The following is an 18,367-nucleotide window of genomic DNA, read 5'->3' on the forward strand; positions in this document are numbered from 1 at the left end:
AGCAGTAGGTACTGTATATTACGCTGCTTTCTAAAAAACTTTCATAATGATGAAGAACTGCAACGCCACATGAGCGTGTCCATGATAGAGATGATAATCAAAAATAAACAGATTTTCACAGAGTATCCGGACCGAGGCATGAGCTGTACAGGCTCTGCCCTTTTCTGGAAAGCGGGATGGGGAGCAGCAGCTCATTTGCATTTAAAGATACATGCATGCAAAAAACACCAAACACTTCCACTCAAAAATGGCCATTTACTACATGGTATAGTAAATGATCTGTGGGGCATTTTAAACCGAAACTTCACAGACATATTCTGAGGACACCTGAAACGTATTTTACATCTTGTAAAAAGGGGCATAATGTGCCCTTTAAGGCTTTGTTTTTCATTCATACACTACGGTATGTGTACATAACCCCTCCAGTTCTACTCGCACCACTCCAAGCAGGCGTTTCTGGCATGGAAGGCAGCCGTGCTAACAAGGACGCTAAAGCCTCAAGCATCAGTCTCTGAACGCCTCTGGAGATCAGGGGAGTGAGGTTTACCCACACAGCTCTTACTAGCTGGCCTCCGTTACACTTACCCCTCAAAACCTCACTTCCATCCGGGTCACGGCACCAGTTTAACCCCTCTGGTTCAACTCGCACCACTCCGAGCGGGATTCTAACCAGCATTTCTGGCATGGTAGCCAGTAGCGCATGTGACGTAAATTTCATCATCAGCACAGTGTTCACTTTCACATGCTTACAGTCTCATATATCACATTCAAATTCGGCCTTTAATTCCACTTAAATACTCGCATAAACCATTTCTAAAGTTGAAGTTCATGGTAGAGGCACCCTAGACTTTTGAATTAGCATGAAGGCGAATCACCCCCAATAATTTGAAATCTAGGCTTAAGAAGCAAATGATTGAATTTCTAGGCTAAAATTCATTAAAATGGACATTCTTATTTATGACATTCTTTAGCAAATTAATATACCGTCTGTGCAAGGCTTCCTATTAATGAACTTTTTTCACTCAATTTTATTCTCTCTCTCATCGTGTTTTTTTTTCTTTCCTCTACCCGGTGAACTTGCCACACTAATAGGTTATGAATAATTCTGTTTCAGCTTAGATGGCAATTAGCCACAATGCTAGAGGCTATCCTTCTTCCCCTGTAGAGGTGTAGGGATTTACGAATGTCAGCTAGACAAGACGCACACACTTTCCTTCGAATCCTAAGCAATTACAAGCTAGATTCTTCAAAACATCTCATATTGATAAAGAGCAGGCCATTAACGTCAACGCTACCATCGACAAGGCTTCTGACTGGCAGTGTAATTCATTCATATTGGGTTGTGTTCTCCAGCTGAAGGGGCTGGAAATGGCGTTCCTTATTCAGAGGCATGTTTATTCACTTCAGCCCTTCTGGGGCTTTTCACCGACTTCCAGTCTGTCTTATCAGAGAGCTCAGCAGCTTTCCAGGATAGAACTATCAGCCTGAGGACCACACACTTTCTTATTTGTTCATTTTAACAATGGGCCGAAAAATGATGAGGTTCCTTATTAACGCCAAGCTGCATCTCATACCGGTGGACGAACCTTGACATACTCAGATAGGCTGGCTGTCATAAGGCTAGTGCCTGGCTAATGGCTATAGGGTGTCTGTGGAGTGTACATAAATGTCTGGGGTCCTCGTTTTAGACGGACGCGGAGGTGCTGTTAAAGCAAGAGATGAAGGGAACACCTTCGAACGTCAATCATAAACAATCCCTCTGTCGCGGCTGATTTGGAGAAAGAGAGAACTGCTAATGAGCTAGTCATCAATACAAAAGTTAGAAGACTATCTTGAAATATCAGTATACAAGACATGGTTATTATAGCTAACTAAAACTAAATTATAGTTAACTAAAAATAAACATTAAAGGATTAGTACACTTTAAAATGAAAATTACCCAAAGATTTACTCACCCTCAAGCCCTGCTAGGTGTATATGACTTACTATACGGAAGGTGGTCTGGCAGAAGCTAGATATTTTACTTTATTACTTGTTAAATATGGATATTTTTCTTACACGAACACATCGCTTCGCATCAGAAGGCCTTTATTAACCCCCCGGAGCCGTGTGGAGTACACGTTTATGACGGATGGATGCACTTTCTTGAGCTTCAAACTTGTTGCCCCCGTTCACTGCCATTATAAAGCTTGGATGCGTCAGGATATTTATTAATATAACTCTGATTGTGTTCATCAGAAAGAAGAAAGTCATATACACCTAGGATGGCTTGAGAGTGAGTAAACCTTGGGGTAATTTTCATTTTAAAGTGAACTAATCCTTTAACTTGAAGTACTAAAATAACAAAAACTAAATAAACGAATAAATAAAAAAATACTAAAAACTAAATAGACATTTAAAAAAAAATATATATAAAAGAGAAAACACTCAAAATGACGCAAAAATAAGAAATTAACAAGCAGAAAATATAAAAATAATTCAAAATATTTTATAAAATATAATAGTATATCAATGATACTAAAATAACACGGATACAAGCATTTTACATTTTGAACTATTTCACTGTACATTTATGATCTGAAAAGCAATAAACAATGTTCTAATAAAGTTTGTTTACCTTATTTATGAACATTAGGGAAGCTCTTATAAAGTGTTACAGAAAAAATAAATAAGAGATAGGAACATGCGTACAACGATTAAAAGCAAATCAGCTCTCTTTGTAATCTTTGCATTTTCATCGCCTCAGAGTTTCCCAAATGATGCTTTGGAGCACAGCATGAATATAAGCAGTGAGTGGGGAAGTTCAAAGTGAAGTGCTATGAATTACACACACACACACACTACTCTACCTCCCATTCAAATGTCCTTATCACATGGAGACAGTCAGCCGTAATGATCAGCCCATTCTGGCCCAAATTCTCAAACTCGAACAGAGAAAATACGGCAGACTTCCAAATAACAAACACAGGACAAAGCACTTCAAAGCCACAGGCGACGAGTTAAAAGACAAAACAAAAGATTGTAGGTCAGCTTCTGGGTGCAACACTTCTGCCAACTACAATAATGCCAAAAGTTGATCTGAGCAAATTATGGTCCACTTAATCTTAAATGTACGGTTCCATTCTTGTTCATTTCAATTGAAGATGGCTTCAAATCAGCACACACCTAATGGAGAGAAAATACAGAACAGTACATTTCGGCTGTGCATTTATACTCACACATGACCGTTAGCAAAACGTTCCCTGATGCCAGGACGACCTTCTCCCGTGTTGCTCGGTCATAGATTCCTACATGGCATTCATAAGGTCCGTTGTCTGAGATCCGGACCTCTGGGAGCCTGTGGAAAAAAGATCAAAGTGTACTGTAAGACATTTTCAGTGACTCAAAGACTAAATATGATTATATTTTGTGCGTGTGTGTGTGTCAAGCTCCCATGATAAATCAACTCTGAAAAAAGGTGTAGACACAATTTTCACTCAGAAATTGCTAGTAAATTCCACAAATAATTATAAAGAATCAGCAAGTAACAAAATGAAAAAGTGACATTTTGAAGTACAATGACAAAAGTAGCATTTTCTTGTAAAACATCCTATCAACAGCACTATCATGGTCTAATGGTTAGAGAGTCAGACTGGTTACCCGAAGGTTGTGGGTTCGATTCTCAAAGCTGGCAGAAATTGACTGAGGTGCCCTTGAGCAAGACACCTAACCCCCAATCGCTCCCCAGGTGCCACTGCAAAAAATGGCTGCCCACTGTTCCGGGTGTGTGTCCACAGTTTGCAGTGTGTGTGTTCACTAACTAGATGGGTTAAATGTAGAGGACAATTTCTGAGTATGGGTTACCATACTTGGCCTTCATGTCACTTTCATCATGTTGCTAGTTATAGAGTCTTGAGGACAGTTATTTAGTTTCTGCCCTCAAGACTCTGTGATATTATGGGCTTTAGATATGGTTTTGGATCTACCCTCAATGTACTAAAACTACAGAGTTTTTTTTTTTATCTGCAAGGTGAAAATCATTTTTTTGGGAAATCCAATTCTTTAGAAAAGCAATATCACATCTCTACACGACTCCAAAGGAAATGATAAAGTATACAAAAGAAGTGTTTTATTATAATACAGAGTCAAAGGCTTCTTTCTTTATTCTGAACACGGACTATAATGCAAATCAAAGTGAGATTTTCAGCTCCAGGTATAGCAAATCAAAACTGAGGACAATTGTCCTTCCTGACCTCCCGTAGGAGACGAGAGACTGCAGTGAAGCTGAAGAATCTGGGTGTGCTGTCATACTAATGTGCCAGACGAAGGACAAGAGAGACCACTGCCTAAGAAAACAGTTGTCTGTCTGCTGGCTCAACACATTATAATGCCTCACTCCATCCATCCATTTCTGTTGTCCCTGGAGCCCACAGAGAGGGGTAGACTGCTGACGATGGCTGATAGAGATACACAGATGCTCGACCCTGTGGTCCATTTTTGTAGCTTTTGCCTATTTCATTCTGTTTCTCTATTTTTCTTTGCATCATTCTCTCTCAGGGCCCTAAATAAAATAAATAGGAGGCTAACTGTACTGGCTGGGGAAAAATGGCTATTGCTGCAAACCTTAAAAATAGATTAGAAAATGTGGGCCAAGTTTCATCTTAAAAACTATAATTATGGCCAATTTTGAGCTCTAGACTACAAAAAAAAAAAAAAAAAAAAAAATTCTGAAGACTTTTTTTGTCTTGTTTTCCAGGAAAAATATCCAGAAAATCATTTAAACCACAGGCACATTAAGTTAAAAAGTAAAATGGCATCAGAAGTTGTTTTCAGAAAATACATATATACCCAGTATATACCCAGTATGTATTGTGATGTTTTAAGATGTAATGTAATTTTATTTATTTTCTTGTTTACAGATGTACACTACCATTCAAAAGTTTGGGGTCAGTAAGATTTTTAACGTTTGTGAAAGAAGTTTCTTATGCTCACCAAGTCTGCATTTATTTGATCAAAAATACACTAAAACAGTGATATTGTGAAATATTATTACAATTTAAAATAGCTGATTTCTATTTTAATATATTTTCCAACGTAATTTATTCCTTGATGACAAAGCTGAATTACTCCAGTCTTCAGTGTCACATGATCTTTCAGAAATCATTCTAATAAGCTGATTTTCTGCTCAAGAAACATGTCTTATTATTATAATCAATGTTGAAAACAGTTTTGCTGCTTAATATTTGTGGAAATACATTTTTTGATAAGTTTAATGTATACTTGCTGAAACAAACAAACAAACAAAAAAAACCCTGTGCCGCCCCCAAACTTTTGAACGAGATATAGACTTTTCACAGCTATAAAAAGACAGCTTTTATATTGCCCTGTTTCTAGGTTACAAAACACTTCTGGGTCTATCTTTGTTTGCAAATCTTCTTTCAGCTCATGTTCCACATTCTGGATATCATAATTTTCTAAAACTCTCATAAAAAAAATCTCAGCCTCTCTCTTCGCTTCAGTCAAGCGATCCCTTTAACAATCTCAACATCGTCTGCATGTGCTCGGCGCCGGTCGACAAAGTCCTGCTGCTCAGCCCCTTTAAAACAAGCAGAAAACAGCTAGATTGACTGAAACCAAGCTCATTTATATTGAATGAGGGCAGCGGGTGAGTTCTTAGCACAAGCGAATAAGCATTCCTTTCATGTACGCCTCCACCCCTCCCCACCGTGGCTTTCTTTCCCCCTGCACCTCAGATAGCTCACTTAGGCTTGATGAGTAGAAACACAGGCAGAGTTAATTGTAGTGTGTTCACCATCATGGCGAGGGCAACAATGCAGTGGCTGTAAATAAAACCACTCTGCCTTTTCTCCTCACAGATGTCTAGAATTTTAACCACATCTATTGGCAATTTTTTTTTAGAGTTTTTATTGTTGTTTTTGTTAGTTTTTTCACCCCTTACTTCCAGGGCTGCTTGACATGCACAGACCGTGATGATTGGATGAGAGGTTTGGCTCCGGCTTTGTACATTGGCATTGGTCTCACGTTCCACCCTGCAAGTGTCCTCTCTCTGGTTGAGCTTTACTGCCCGGGTCTCTGAATCCCGGCCAGCACATTTCTCAATTCCTGTCTCTCTCGCCCTCTTAGCTCTCCACCACTCCTTCTCTCTCCTTTTCGACACTCTCTGTCTCTTATTCGCTCATTTTCTCCCCTCTGTTGCATACTTCCTCTTTGGATTGCTGAAATGACGGTGATGTTGCACAATAGTCTGGCTCGTTCTGGTATTCAGTTCTTCAAAATAACCTCAATGGGACTGAAACTCCAGCTCCTTCACAGTGTTTCTCACTTTCACCCCTTCTGTATTCTCTCTCTCTCTCACTGTGCTCTAAAAATGTAGATGGATTGTTAATCAGAGAGTAATAAAAAGCCGATTAGCACTAAATCACACCGAGGCAAGGAGGGATTTGCCTAGCCAGGTCCTGCCACTCTGCAGTGTGTGTAAGTGTGTGTGTGAGCTGAAAGGGACACAGCGCTCGCTGCCAGGAATATAACATTCTGTAATTACAGAAATGTGCCGTGAATTTCTCAGCTGAGGCCTGTTCTTATTGGCGTTGTGGGCGTATGATGTTAGAATATGTCCAAGGCTGAATTTATGGTGTTGGAATATTCGCAATAGCTCATGATTTCATGAGTCATTAAACACAAAGGTCAGCTGAGGTGATCTTTCACTTGTATATTCACTCATAGGTCTTTGAACATCAGTTTAAACTAAAAACAACAACAACAACAAAACAATTACAATGTATAAATGCATAAATGTTGCCATTTATGCAAGAAAGGATTTATGAAAATTATTTTTTCAAAAAATCCATTGTTTGTTGCATGAATGAGATTCATTGTGAGTACAGTCATAGTAGTGGTCAACCAATATGGGCTTTTCAATGGCAGATGTACATGTCTAAAGAGCCACATGCATGGTTGCTGAAATTACATCTTAAAAATTAAATTAAATGAACTGAATTATAATGCCATTCTTCAAACTTTCAAAGGGTCAGGAAGATAAAAAAACAAACAAACAAAACAAAAAAAAAACATTAATTAAAATGCCACCTGGGGGACCTCTGCAAACGTTCAAAGAGTCAGCAAGATGAACAAAACAAAGCAAAACAAAACAAAAAAGAACAAAACAAAACCAAACAAAACAAAACAGTAATTAAAATGCCACTTGGGGGGGCCTCTGCAAACTTTCAAAGGGTCAGCAAGATGAACAAAACAAAAACCCACAAAATTTTAACAATTAAAATGCCACTCAATATAAAAGAAATAATTTTTAACAATTACAATACTAAACATAAGGCTAAAAATCAAGATGTTGTGTACCCACTGACATGACTGATGATAACCAAATGGCCAAAATTTTAGCTAAATAATTGGCCTGACTGGTACATGAGTCTTTACTGTAGATTATACTATTTTTTTTTTTTTTTTGTAATCATAAAATAGTATAAATGTGGACTAGACATACTAGAGACGCTAAATTTTAACATTTTTACATTGCACAGTCACACACCCAAATCCCATTACAGAGTGTCCTCACTTCAAGACTAAAAAGAGAAATCACATGCCTCAATGACACACAGCATATTTCATCTCTCTCTTTTAACACTGTTGTCGCATTTCAGTAAAGAGTCATGAAAAAAATCTGATAGATGTGCATGATAATCAGGGGCTTTTATTGAAGAACGGGCTTCTCCTGAAGGGCCCTGGAGGGCCCGGTGGGCGTAAGTGCTTTTGTTTCGGAGTATAAAGTCGAATGTTTTGCCAAGAGCAGTTAGGTCTCATAGGAACAGGTGGAGAATTGAGGTGTCCATTATAATGAGAGAAGAGGGCCAGGTCGGAGTGCAAGGGGAGGATCCTGTGGACCTGTTTGAGATTTGATGGACAGCTCAAACTCTCCATCTTAATACATTGGCAGCTTAGTGACAAGGAGAAGCTAGTGAAGAACAAGAAGAAAGACCTAACATTATGACTTATATTAAATATTAAAAAGAAACAGAATTAATTTTTCAAACACCTTCAACAACGTAGCCTCCTTAAGGGGGATTGTGAGGGGAAAGTTTAGAAAAGACATAGAATTTCAATTTGGCCTGAAATAATGTGTTGAGTTTTCCAGGGAATCCAAACTGTCATATAAGGGACTGGCAAATGATTAGAAATAAGCAGTTCTAAATGATGTTATTATTCTCCATTATTGCAAGAGACGCACATACTTCTGAGCAGCATGCAGGCAGGCATCACTGCTTTCTCAGTTTAATGTGAAAACAATTCAACTTCTATGGCCCAGCTAGAGACAGACATGTCTATCTCTCTGCTTTCATTTTCAGAAAGATCCTTACTTGTGCATTTATTTACAGGCGAAAGGCTGAGAACTGAATTAGAGTGGCAAGGCCTGCTAGTGTGGCGTTTTGCCACTCCGGAATGAAAAAGAGAGATAATACCTGTGAAATATCCTGTTTGGGTGCTCTGGATCTCCCACAGAATGCTGTGTCGGAGGCTGCAGGAAAAGGATTTGTGAAGTGTGTACACTTGTGTGTCATTCAAGTGTCTGTGCTGCAAAAAATTGTCACTCTAGCTATCAATCACTCACATCCGCCCGTCCGTCCGTCCGTCCATCCATCTGTCTGTCCATCCATCCATCCATCCATCCATCCATCCATCCATCCATCCACCCGTCCGTCCATCCATCCATCCATCCATCCATCCATCCATCCATCCATCCGTCCGTCCATCTGTCCACCCATGCATTCATCTGTCCATCCATCCGTCCGTCCGTCCGTCCGTCCATCTGTCCATCCATCCATCCATCCGCCCACCCATCCATCCGTCTGTCTGTCCACCCATCCATCCATCCATCTGTCCACCCATCCATCCATCCGTCCATCCATCCATCCATCCGTCCATCCATCCATCCATCCATCCATCCACCCACCCATCCATCCACCCACTATTTTGTACTACTATTTTGTACTATTTTGTATTTCAAAGCCTTTGAAAAAAAAAAAAAAAAATCTAATGTTATTTGTATTTATATACATTTAAGTTTAGTGTTTTTGTATTTTATTTTTAAAATACATAAAATACTTTGTGCCAGTCAACCTCTTTATTAGGCTGCTGATTTTCTGTATCAGCTAGTTCAGTCCCCTCAAACCCAACTTTCATGCGTGTGAACTGCAGCTGTTTGACTCCATCTAGCAATGGGTGAGTGAATTTTCTCCATTAGGAATAAGATAAGGTGGAGGATGTCATGGTCGATACTACTTGTTGATTAAAGTTGAAATGAAAAATCATTCAGATTTGACTTCAGTTAACATGAAGGAATAAAAGAGCACTGACTAGTGGGAAAATAGTGTTAGCCAGTCAGTCTTGACAGTTAATAGGTTGCTGGTTTCATCAAGCTGCTAGCCAAATGTGTTTAAGCATTATGCTTGCTAGGACTGGATGATATATCATGGTGATGATATAAAGTGTGAATCGATTGAACTTTTTCTATATCGTTTATATATCGCAGTATGCAAATATATCTTTGCAGCTTTTAGTTATTGACACATTCAGAGCGATAAAGAAATATGGACAAATGAGTAATAAGAACAGGATGTGCTTGACGTTTTTAAAAGTGAGTTATTAAATTATTAAAAGTACAATATGCCACAAATAGAAACGAGAGCGCTAGCGCAAGTTCTACCAGGAAGACTTATTGTCACGTCATCATTCTTAATAATTAGTGTGGCCAATAACTGCTTTGCACCTGGTTTCACATTCATAGATGACGCTGACGTTCCTCTCACGATGTATGTACAGGCCTGTTGTTGTGATTATCTAAATCACACAGAAAATGTTATCAGTAGTTCGATTTACTGCAATGTTAAAATGTTCATTTTAGACGGGATATGTTAAATGCTACAGCGTCATTTAAGTTCATGTTAGCCTATCATTTTGAATGTTCATTGAGCTGTCGTGGCAATAAGAGAGAAAATTCCCATTTCAAATTTCAGAAGCATACAGGTCCTCTCTTTGCGGATTTCTATTTTTTTCAAATTTCGTTTCAGCAATACCATCAAAGGCCCTATCATCAAAGCAACCTTCACCATTCTCGCGTCATCACTACATTAGCCATTTCAGCTCAGTGATAAGTATTTTCATCGTTTTATGCAGTTTGATGTCGATTGGGTGTAGAATCGTACTCTTTTGCTCTTTCACATTAGGAGAGCTGTACAGTGCAGTCACACGCATTTGTTTGAGATGGAGCGCTCGTCGTGCTCGTTCACATTGTTACATATAGCACGTTGTTAATGATCCACATGACACAGATTACCGTTTGTTTTAGAAAAGCACAAAACAAAGAATGGTGTACCATATACGGCTCGTTGCAAGGCTCAGGGGAACCCCAAACATGGTTTAAACTTTAAAGCAACATACACCCAGATCATTACATCGTAATTGGAGGCCGCACGATTAACAGAGCTTAAGCTGGAATAATGAATTAGCTCAGTGATTTTACTATGTTCTACTCAATATGCTGTATATCTCAGCGGGTTTACGTAGAATAGCACTGACATCAGTGCTTCGATCTGTTCCCATTAAAGGGTTGGTTCACCCAAATATGAAAATAATGTCATTTATTACTCACCCTCATGTCGTTCTACACCCGTAAGGCCTTCATTCATCTTCGGAACACATATTAAGATATTTTGATTAAATCCGATGGCTCAGTGAGGCCTGCATTCAAAGCAATGACACTTCCTCTCTCAAGATCCATAAAGGTACTAAAAACATATTTAAAACAGTTCATGTGAGTTCAGTGGTTCTACCTTAATATTATAAAGTGACGAGAATACCTTTTGTACGCCAAAAAAACAAAATAACTTTTCAACAATATAGTGAAGAGCCGATTTCAAAACACTGCTTCGGAGCTTTGCGAATCGAATTCAGCAGTTTAGCCATTTGATAGGAGATCCGAATCCGAGATAGGAGCTCAGTACTCTGCACCTGCCTGGTCATAAGCATTTCGCTTGTGATTATCGTGCCCCCATCTCCTGTGCAGGGCACATTCGAGTAAGCTTTATCTTTTCACTAAGGTATTGAACAACGATGCTTGCATTTGTTATCCTTTTGCAAAGGTTTGCTTGCTTTTGCAGGGTTCAATATCTAGCTAAGTTTACCTAGTAAAACGTTATCAAGTAAAGCATTTTCCCTTCTGCATGGCATTGTACGACGAGGTTTCTCAGTCTTTATCTGTGTCTATGTATTTTGAGCATTCTTGTACTTATCTGTCATGCTATCTGGTTAATTTTCTCTTGGCAGGTTTTGACGGTTAGATGGAGTTCTGTCGGCGAAGTTCTATCAAGCCATTAGCGGGAGTCTCGCCCAAGTATATAGAATTTCAGTACTTGTGCTCTTAATGAGTCTTACCTTTAGAAACCATATACCTTCTATTTATTTACTAAAAAAATCTGCCTTCCAATCACAATGCAGTGGTTTAGAATTCTCCTAACAGCAGATGGAGAGGACCGCTGTGTTCCAACTCATTTCTATATAGGACATTCTCTTGGATTGGAGCTGCCATGAATGCAGCTGAACGTGGGGTGTCAGCCTCCTCTATCAAGTTGCAGTGTACATGTTCATCCTCACCATTCAAGTTCCAAGTAAGATCAGACTCCAAAATGACTCAAATGCTCATTACTCAAACAATAATCAAGGTATATTTCTTATCACTACTGGCTACTGGTGGTGGTGTCGTCATTTTTCTACAATATCTTCGACTTTGGTCTTCACAAATACGTCCCTTTTCATCATTGGCTTATTGTGACCTGTCATCATTCATTCATCATGGCCCTTCACATATAACGGCCTATCGTGGCTTTCGCATAACATAGCATATCGTTGTCTTCACCTTGAATGGCTATTATGACTCATTGCATTACATGGCATATCTTTGCCATCGGGCATATCATTGCCATCACATTAATGGCCTATCATAGCTCATCATATAACTCTGCTTATTATGGCCACCATGTAAGTCTGACTACTACTGTTTTATGTAACTCTGCCTATCGTAGGCCTTCACAAATTGACCTTGGCTTTTCATGTTACATGACCTCTGTGGTCTTTCTGTGTTAATCGGCTTAACGCTGTCTCTCACATCATAGCTTTAACAGTCAATGCTTATAAATATTATTTATGCCTTCATTTGTCATAATTTAATATTAACCTTTTGGTTGTTCAATTTCAGGTAATCCAATTAAGAAACCTCAACTGGTGGGTATCAATTTGAATTTCTCTTTGGGGGTAGGTTCAGCCAAATAGTGATATTTCACTGAATGGCCAATTTCACATGTATTTTGTGTATTTTTGAAATACAAAATACTGTATTTGTATTAAAAAAAAAAAAAAAAAAAAAAAAAAAAGAATTCAAACAGGATTTGGTATTTTTTATTTTTATTTTAAATACTTTTTCATGTATTTATGCCCATCTCTGCTTGCAGACAATTATTGACAAACTTAAGTGCATTTAAACTATGCTTAAAACAAAAATTCAGAGAATAAATCTTGAGTTAACTATATTTTTAACTGTAAAACAAAATACTGTTTATGATTTTTGAGACAATGTGTGTGTTTATACTTGGGTGAATGCACATGAAGCTTGATGGTCTCTGCAGGTTGCCATCTTCCTTTCCGAGCATTATGTGAGACTGCGAGGTCAATACAGGTGATCCCTACTGCTGCTTACAGTGTGACAGTCAATTTACTTCCTGCTGGGTAGGAGTGTTTGTTCCTGTGCGTGTGCACACAGCATCTACTGTCCCACTTTCCAGGCAAAGCAAGGAGGCATTGTAGCCTGTTACCTAAAACTCTGATCGAGTAGTTACACACGTGCACTGTAGATATCTGCTATGTAGAAACTGCAGCTAGTCTTGCAGCAGGTTAAACAAGTACTCAAAGCCTTCCTTTTTCTCCTCTTCATCTAATAGTTTGTACCAGCTTTTGGTCTGACAAGAAACTTGTATGTTTTGGTGAGAAGCAGAGTAGATATGACAAAGTATTTCTGGGGCTTGCTTTTGCTTTTCTGCCTGAAGCTGAGCCTCAGGTATCATGGATGACTTGGGAAACACGTCTATTCCTCAGCGGGCCTGTGAAACACTAAAGCAGATGTTCAGAAAGGGGAGGCTAAAGATGATGCTTCTGAATGGGGAGCAGGAACATTGCAACTGAGGGCCCAAAGCTTGAAAGGCTTGGCTAGGGGCTCAGTGGGTGAAAATACTAGAACGCGCTGAATACTGAGGCAAAGTTTCTTAATCAGCTCATATTTTACTTACAGAGTAACTTTTTTAGGTCTTTATGGGACCAATATACACAGGACACAGAAAAACTAGAGGAAGCACAACAGAATTAATAAGAAGGTCATTAGCATATATGCTAATTAATAATCAACACACCTGAGATGGTAATTCTGTCCACACATTTGTCCAATTGGTCTATTGTTAAAAAAGATGTGCTAATCTGGGTGTCAAACATTGATATAATTTTAAAATGACAAGACATCTTAAAAATGTAATGCTTATGATGCAAGACACTGAAAATACAGTGAAACCGACTGACAAAGACGCTCTTCTGATGCACACATAAGAAAGTTAAAGATAATTCAGAAGGAACCCAAAGGATTTCTCTTTATATTACTGTTGAAAGCCAATAGGAAATAAATGAGAAGTCACATTGGCACCATTAGTACCAGAGTCCAATGCTCTATGGCTCAGACAACATGTAGCAACATTTTTAAGGGGACCTATTTCGCCCCTTTCTCTGTTGTCCCCAGAATGTGTCTGTGAAGTTTCAGCTCAAAATACCCCACAGGTAATTTATTACAGCTTGCAAAATTTGCTCATATTTGGGTGTGAGCAGAAATGTTGTTTTTGTCTATGTCCCCTTAAATACAAATGAGCTGCTGCTCCTGGCCCTCTTTTCCAGAAGAGGGCGGTGCCTTTACAGCTCATGCTTTGGATACTCAACAACAACAGAACTGGAGAATCTCATGCAGCCAAAATGTCAGAAATTGTCTGTAGCGGTGTTCAGCTTTACATTGTTCAAACTGGAGTCGGACACTGATGGAGAGACTCAGGAAGAAGTTACAACTTTTAGAATTCAAACGAACATTTCTGAATGGTTAGTGGATAAATTTAGCTAGTTTTTGAGGAGCTAAGTTGATTCAACTCATCAACTAGCATGTGACGTCATGTTAATCTTTAGTGCAAATCCAGCTTTGAACTGACCCTCATTTGTGAAGCAGTCCGGCGTGTTATATATTTGTGCAAAAATGATTTGCACAAATATATAACACTTTACAGACTTTCTTCAGCACATTTCCTTCATAAATGGAATTCAACCATGGTGTCCTTAGTGGCTCAGATGTCTAGAGTCTATGAATACTCTTATGTTCATTGTTACATCCAATAGCAGAACATTTGTAATGTTTTTTGGCGCACACATTGTATATCTCCAGCTGATACAGCGAGGAAACAGAAATGGCGGACTTTGTGCTTCTCACTCAGGGCGATATCTATGCGAATAGGGCAGATCGTCACCAGTCATGGGCGGGGTTTCCCATCTAGAACTGCTTGTTTAGAGACACTGTTTATGATTTATGGGGATTATAAAAAAAGGAGCAGGTAGATTTTTGACCATTGTAGGCTGGTTGTTTACACACTGTGGACACATATTTGTGTTCAAACTTATAAAAGTAAATTTTGCACAATAGGTCCCTTTTAAACAATGATTAACCTGTCACTGACTAAATTTGGCACCTCCAGTGATCAGATCACATAAAAATTCTATATTGTGAAAATCAATGAATGACCCTTACCGGACAGTTGATTGATACACCAGGTCTTCCCGTCTGCGGTAATCCTCCATATGGGAGTAATTGGTATTGAACATAGCATCGTACGTAAAAATCTTCTGCTTAATAGTGCCTCCGTCAGTAACCTGTTAGGAAATAAGAATAAAACATTAATAAAAAGATGTGTCTTATAATGAAGTGGATATTCCATAGACCCCGATACATAAATAATGAGATGAGACAGTACAAGAGCTCGATGCCCACAGGCAAAGTTAGTTCTCACACTTTAAAACGATCCCATTGATCCGTTTAGAGTTATTATTGGTATATTATTTAAGAGCTTGTGAAGTGATGAATTTAAATGAGCTCTCGGAAACCTGCCGAGCATGATGAAATCAGCGAGACACTTACATATGTGGCATAAGGAATTTAGTGCACTATAAGGCAGCGATCTAATGATGACTGACGTTTTTGCTGCATTTTGTTGGTCTGCGGCACAGGAAAGGTAATGAAATGTGAAGAGATATTGCAGAGGTGAGGGATATTCTCAGCACCATTGGCTCATTTCGCGTCTTCTTCCCCTCCCAGAAGTTCTTGGCAAATGATGGAACGCTGCTCTTTTTTTGCGCTAATATCCACAGGGGAGAGAAAGTCGCTTAGCATTTGAATGACTGCGATTTCTCTTCAGAGCACAGAGAGAAGAAGGAGAAAGAGGGGTGACAGATTTTAATGGAAGTGTTAATGCCCGCTTTTGAAGCAGTGGAATTGTTGGCGGGACAGGTGTCTTTCTTTCGGCGAACACTTGAGATGCTATCTATGGCCTCTTAATCTGGTCCCCCGGCGCTGTAAATCAGTCCTAGGTGGATTTGTGATTGGTTTTCCTCTGTGTGGAGAACAACAGTGCCACGAGGACAATGTTAAATTGGTTTGATTTGAACAAACAATTCACGCTGCCCTCACAAATGAGTGTAGGACGACCACAATAACCTCTAGTCCTCTAGAGATTCACAATAAATGCCTGCAGCCACTATAACACACAATGACTCATAATTGCTCAAATTCTCTTTTAGAAAGGAATTATGGGCGCAATGAATACAGGGGATAAACAATCCAAGCGTATAGGATAATGTTTACATAATGCATTTCTAAAACTCACAATAACAGCGAGCTATTCCAGAGCAATTTCAACATGATTTGATATATTTTTAATACACCTGAAACAAGAGTCCTTTTAAGTGAAAAATTGTGTGGGTTAAGGATATTTTCTAGCCCTTCCATCTCTTCCTCGCAATGCAGATATAACTTGCACGTTGATACATGTTAATGTACCAGGAAAGTCTTAAAAATGTTATATTCTTTGTTGACATGTATTTTTGGATTTTAAAATACAACACAAATACACCAAAAAGAGAAACAAAAATAGGAAAAAAAAGAAATAAATGATTAAAATACAGTCACAATATCAATTTTTTGTTATAGAAACACACAAAAAAGATATATATATCTATATATATAAAAAAAGTCACTGTTTGGTTTTTAATAGCCAAATACTTATATGGATGGATCCTTATTACAGTGATTATTATTTTTCTAGCATGTTATATGTTTGGCAACAGTTCTTTTAATCCTTAAAGATGGAGTGTGTAACTTTTCATTTCTTAAACAACCATGTATTATGATGTATCATGGCCATATTCCAGGATGACAATGTCAAGATTCATCAGGCTCAAACTGATAAAGAATTGTTGGGAGGGAGCATGAAGAATCATTTTCACACATGAATTGGCACTGACCTTAACCTCAGTGTAAGTTTTTGGGATGTGCTGGAAAAGACTTTACAGAGTGCTCACCTCTTGCATTGTCAATACAAGATCTTGACCAAAAAATGATGCACCTCTCGATGGAAATAAATGTTGTCATGTTATTTCCATCAAGAGTTGCATCAATTTTTGGTCAAGATCTTGTACTGACAATGCAAGAGGTGAGCACTCTGTAAAGTCTCCTCCAGCACATCCCAAATACTTTCAATGAAATTAAGGTCTGGACTCAGAGGTGACAATTCATGTGTGAAAATGATTCTTCATGCTCTCTGAACCATTCTTTCACAATTTTAACCCTGGTGAATCATTGTCATCCTGGAATATGGCCATGATGAGTCTTCCTACATGGTTGTTTAAGAAATGAAAAGCTACACGCTCCATCTTTAAGGGTTAAAAGAACCGTTGCCAAACATAAAATATGCTAGAAACATAATAATCACTGTAATAATGATCCATTCATAGATTATTAAGTATTTGCCTATTAAAATCCAAACAGTGACTTTCTTTTTTGGCCTGGTAGTGTATATATATATATATATATATATATATGCACACAAATGTACACACACTTCCAAAAGTTTGTCCACATATTCTTTTGGGAACAAATATGATGACTATGATGAAACAAATTGTACTACACCAAAAAAAAAAAAAAAAAAAACTGCTGTGCACTTAACTAATCTATGACAAATATATATTTTCAGAAAGATGGCATTTATTGCCATCTAAACAAGCGTGTTTAAGAGTCTCAGAAACAGATCAGCAAAGTGCTGATTTTGTCAACTCAAGGCATTTTTAAGTGAAACCACTTTAAAACCATCCAAGGAACACTTTAGCATTGCACTCTGAGCACGAAGATCATTCTGACCATCTGGCTGTCTTGTAAGCATTCGACGATGCGGCTGCTACAGGTCCTGCTACATTTTGCTACAGGTTTACAGGGAAGTAGTGACACTGAAAGGTCAGTCGCTAAAAGCAAACCTGTGTTTGATAGTTGTGTTTTCCCCTCAGGTTGATTCTGGTTGCTTTTGTAGTTGACTCTAATAATGCTTTAAAAGGTGAGATGCAAGAACGTTTCTGTCTGACAAACATAAAGTGCTCCCAGTAGCTCAATACAGATTCCTTCGGTGGTTTCAGCTCTTGGCTCAAATTGTTGCAGCATTGTTATGGACAGCTTGAGATGCTTCTACCTGTATTTCTTCAAGTGTAATCCAGCAACCATTCAAAAGATTTATGAAAAACTGTATTCTGCCATAATGTACAACCATAATGTGAAATCACCTGTATCTTGTTTCATAAATCACAGTGAACTGCATTAGCGATCAACAGAAGAAAAAAAGAGAATGAGAAAAAGAACATATAAGCATTTCTTTCTTTTTCTTTTTTTTTAATAACTGAAACTGCTTTTTACCCCTAATGGAGACTGAAGAAAATTAAAAATCTATAATTGTGGAGAGACACAGGGTGAAGGTTTTGCTTTGTTTACATGCATTATGAAATGAGAGGGTGCTTGTGTTTATTCAAGCACATATGAAAATATTCGATAAGCAGCGAGCATATGCTAAAAATGGCGAGTATGTGATGAGTGGGAGAGGCAGAGTAAAGGTTCTGACACTCTCTCTGATAAATAGAAACACGAAATGGGCCTTTCGAAAAAATAGACACTGTCACCCACTTTGTC

At 38.4% G+C, this 18,367-nt stretch overlaps 1 protein-coding gene across 2 annotated transcripts in view; it reads right to left on the reverse strand.

Annotated features, from left to right (window-relative positions):
- Positions 1–18,367, reverse strand: part of igsf21a (immunoglobin superfamily, member 21a) — a 220,966-nt gene that overhangs the window by 62,727 nt on the left and 139,872 nt on the right. For both annotated transcript variants that reach the window (XM_051911709.1, XM_051911710.1), the window contains exons 3-4: positions 14,891–15,012; positions 3,219–3,337 (exon numbers count right to left, since the gene is read on the reverse strand). In XM_051911709.1, the coding sequence (XP_051767669.1) occupies positions 3,219–3,337; positions 14,891–15,012 (241 nt within the window). The remainder of the gene's footprint in view (positions 1–3,218; positions 3,338–14,890; positions 15,013–18,367) is intronic.

Source organism: Ctenopharyngodon idella, chromosome 11 (assembly GCF_019924925.1).
Source record: "Ctenopharyngodon idella isolate HZGC_01 chromosome 11, HZGC01, whole genome shotgun sequence".
Classification (NCBI taxonomy): Eukaryota; Metazoa; Chordata; class Actinopteri; order Cypriniformes; family Xenocyprididae; genus Ctenopharyngodon; species Ctenopharyngodon idella.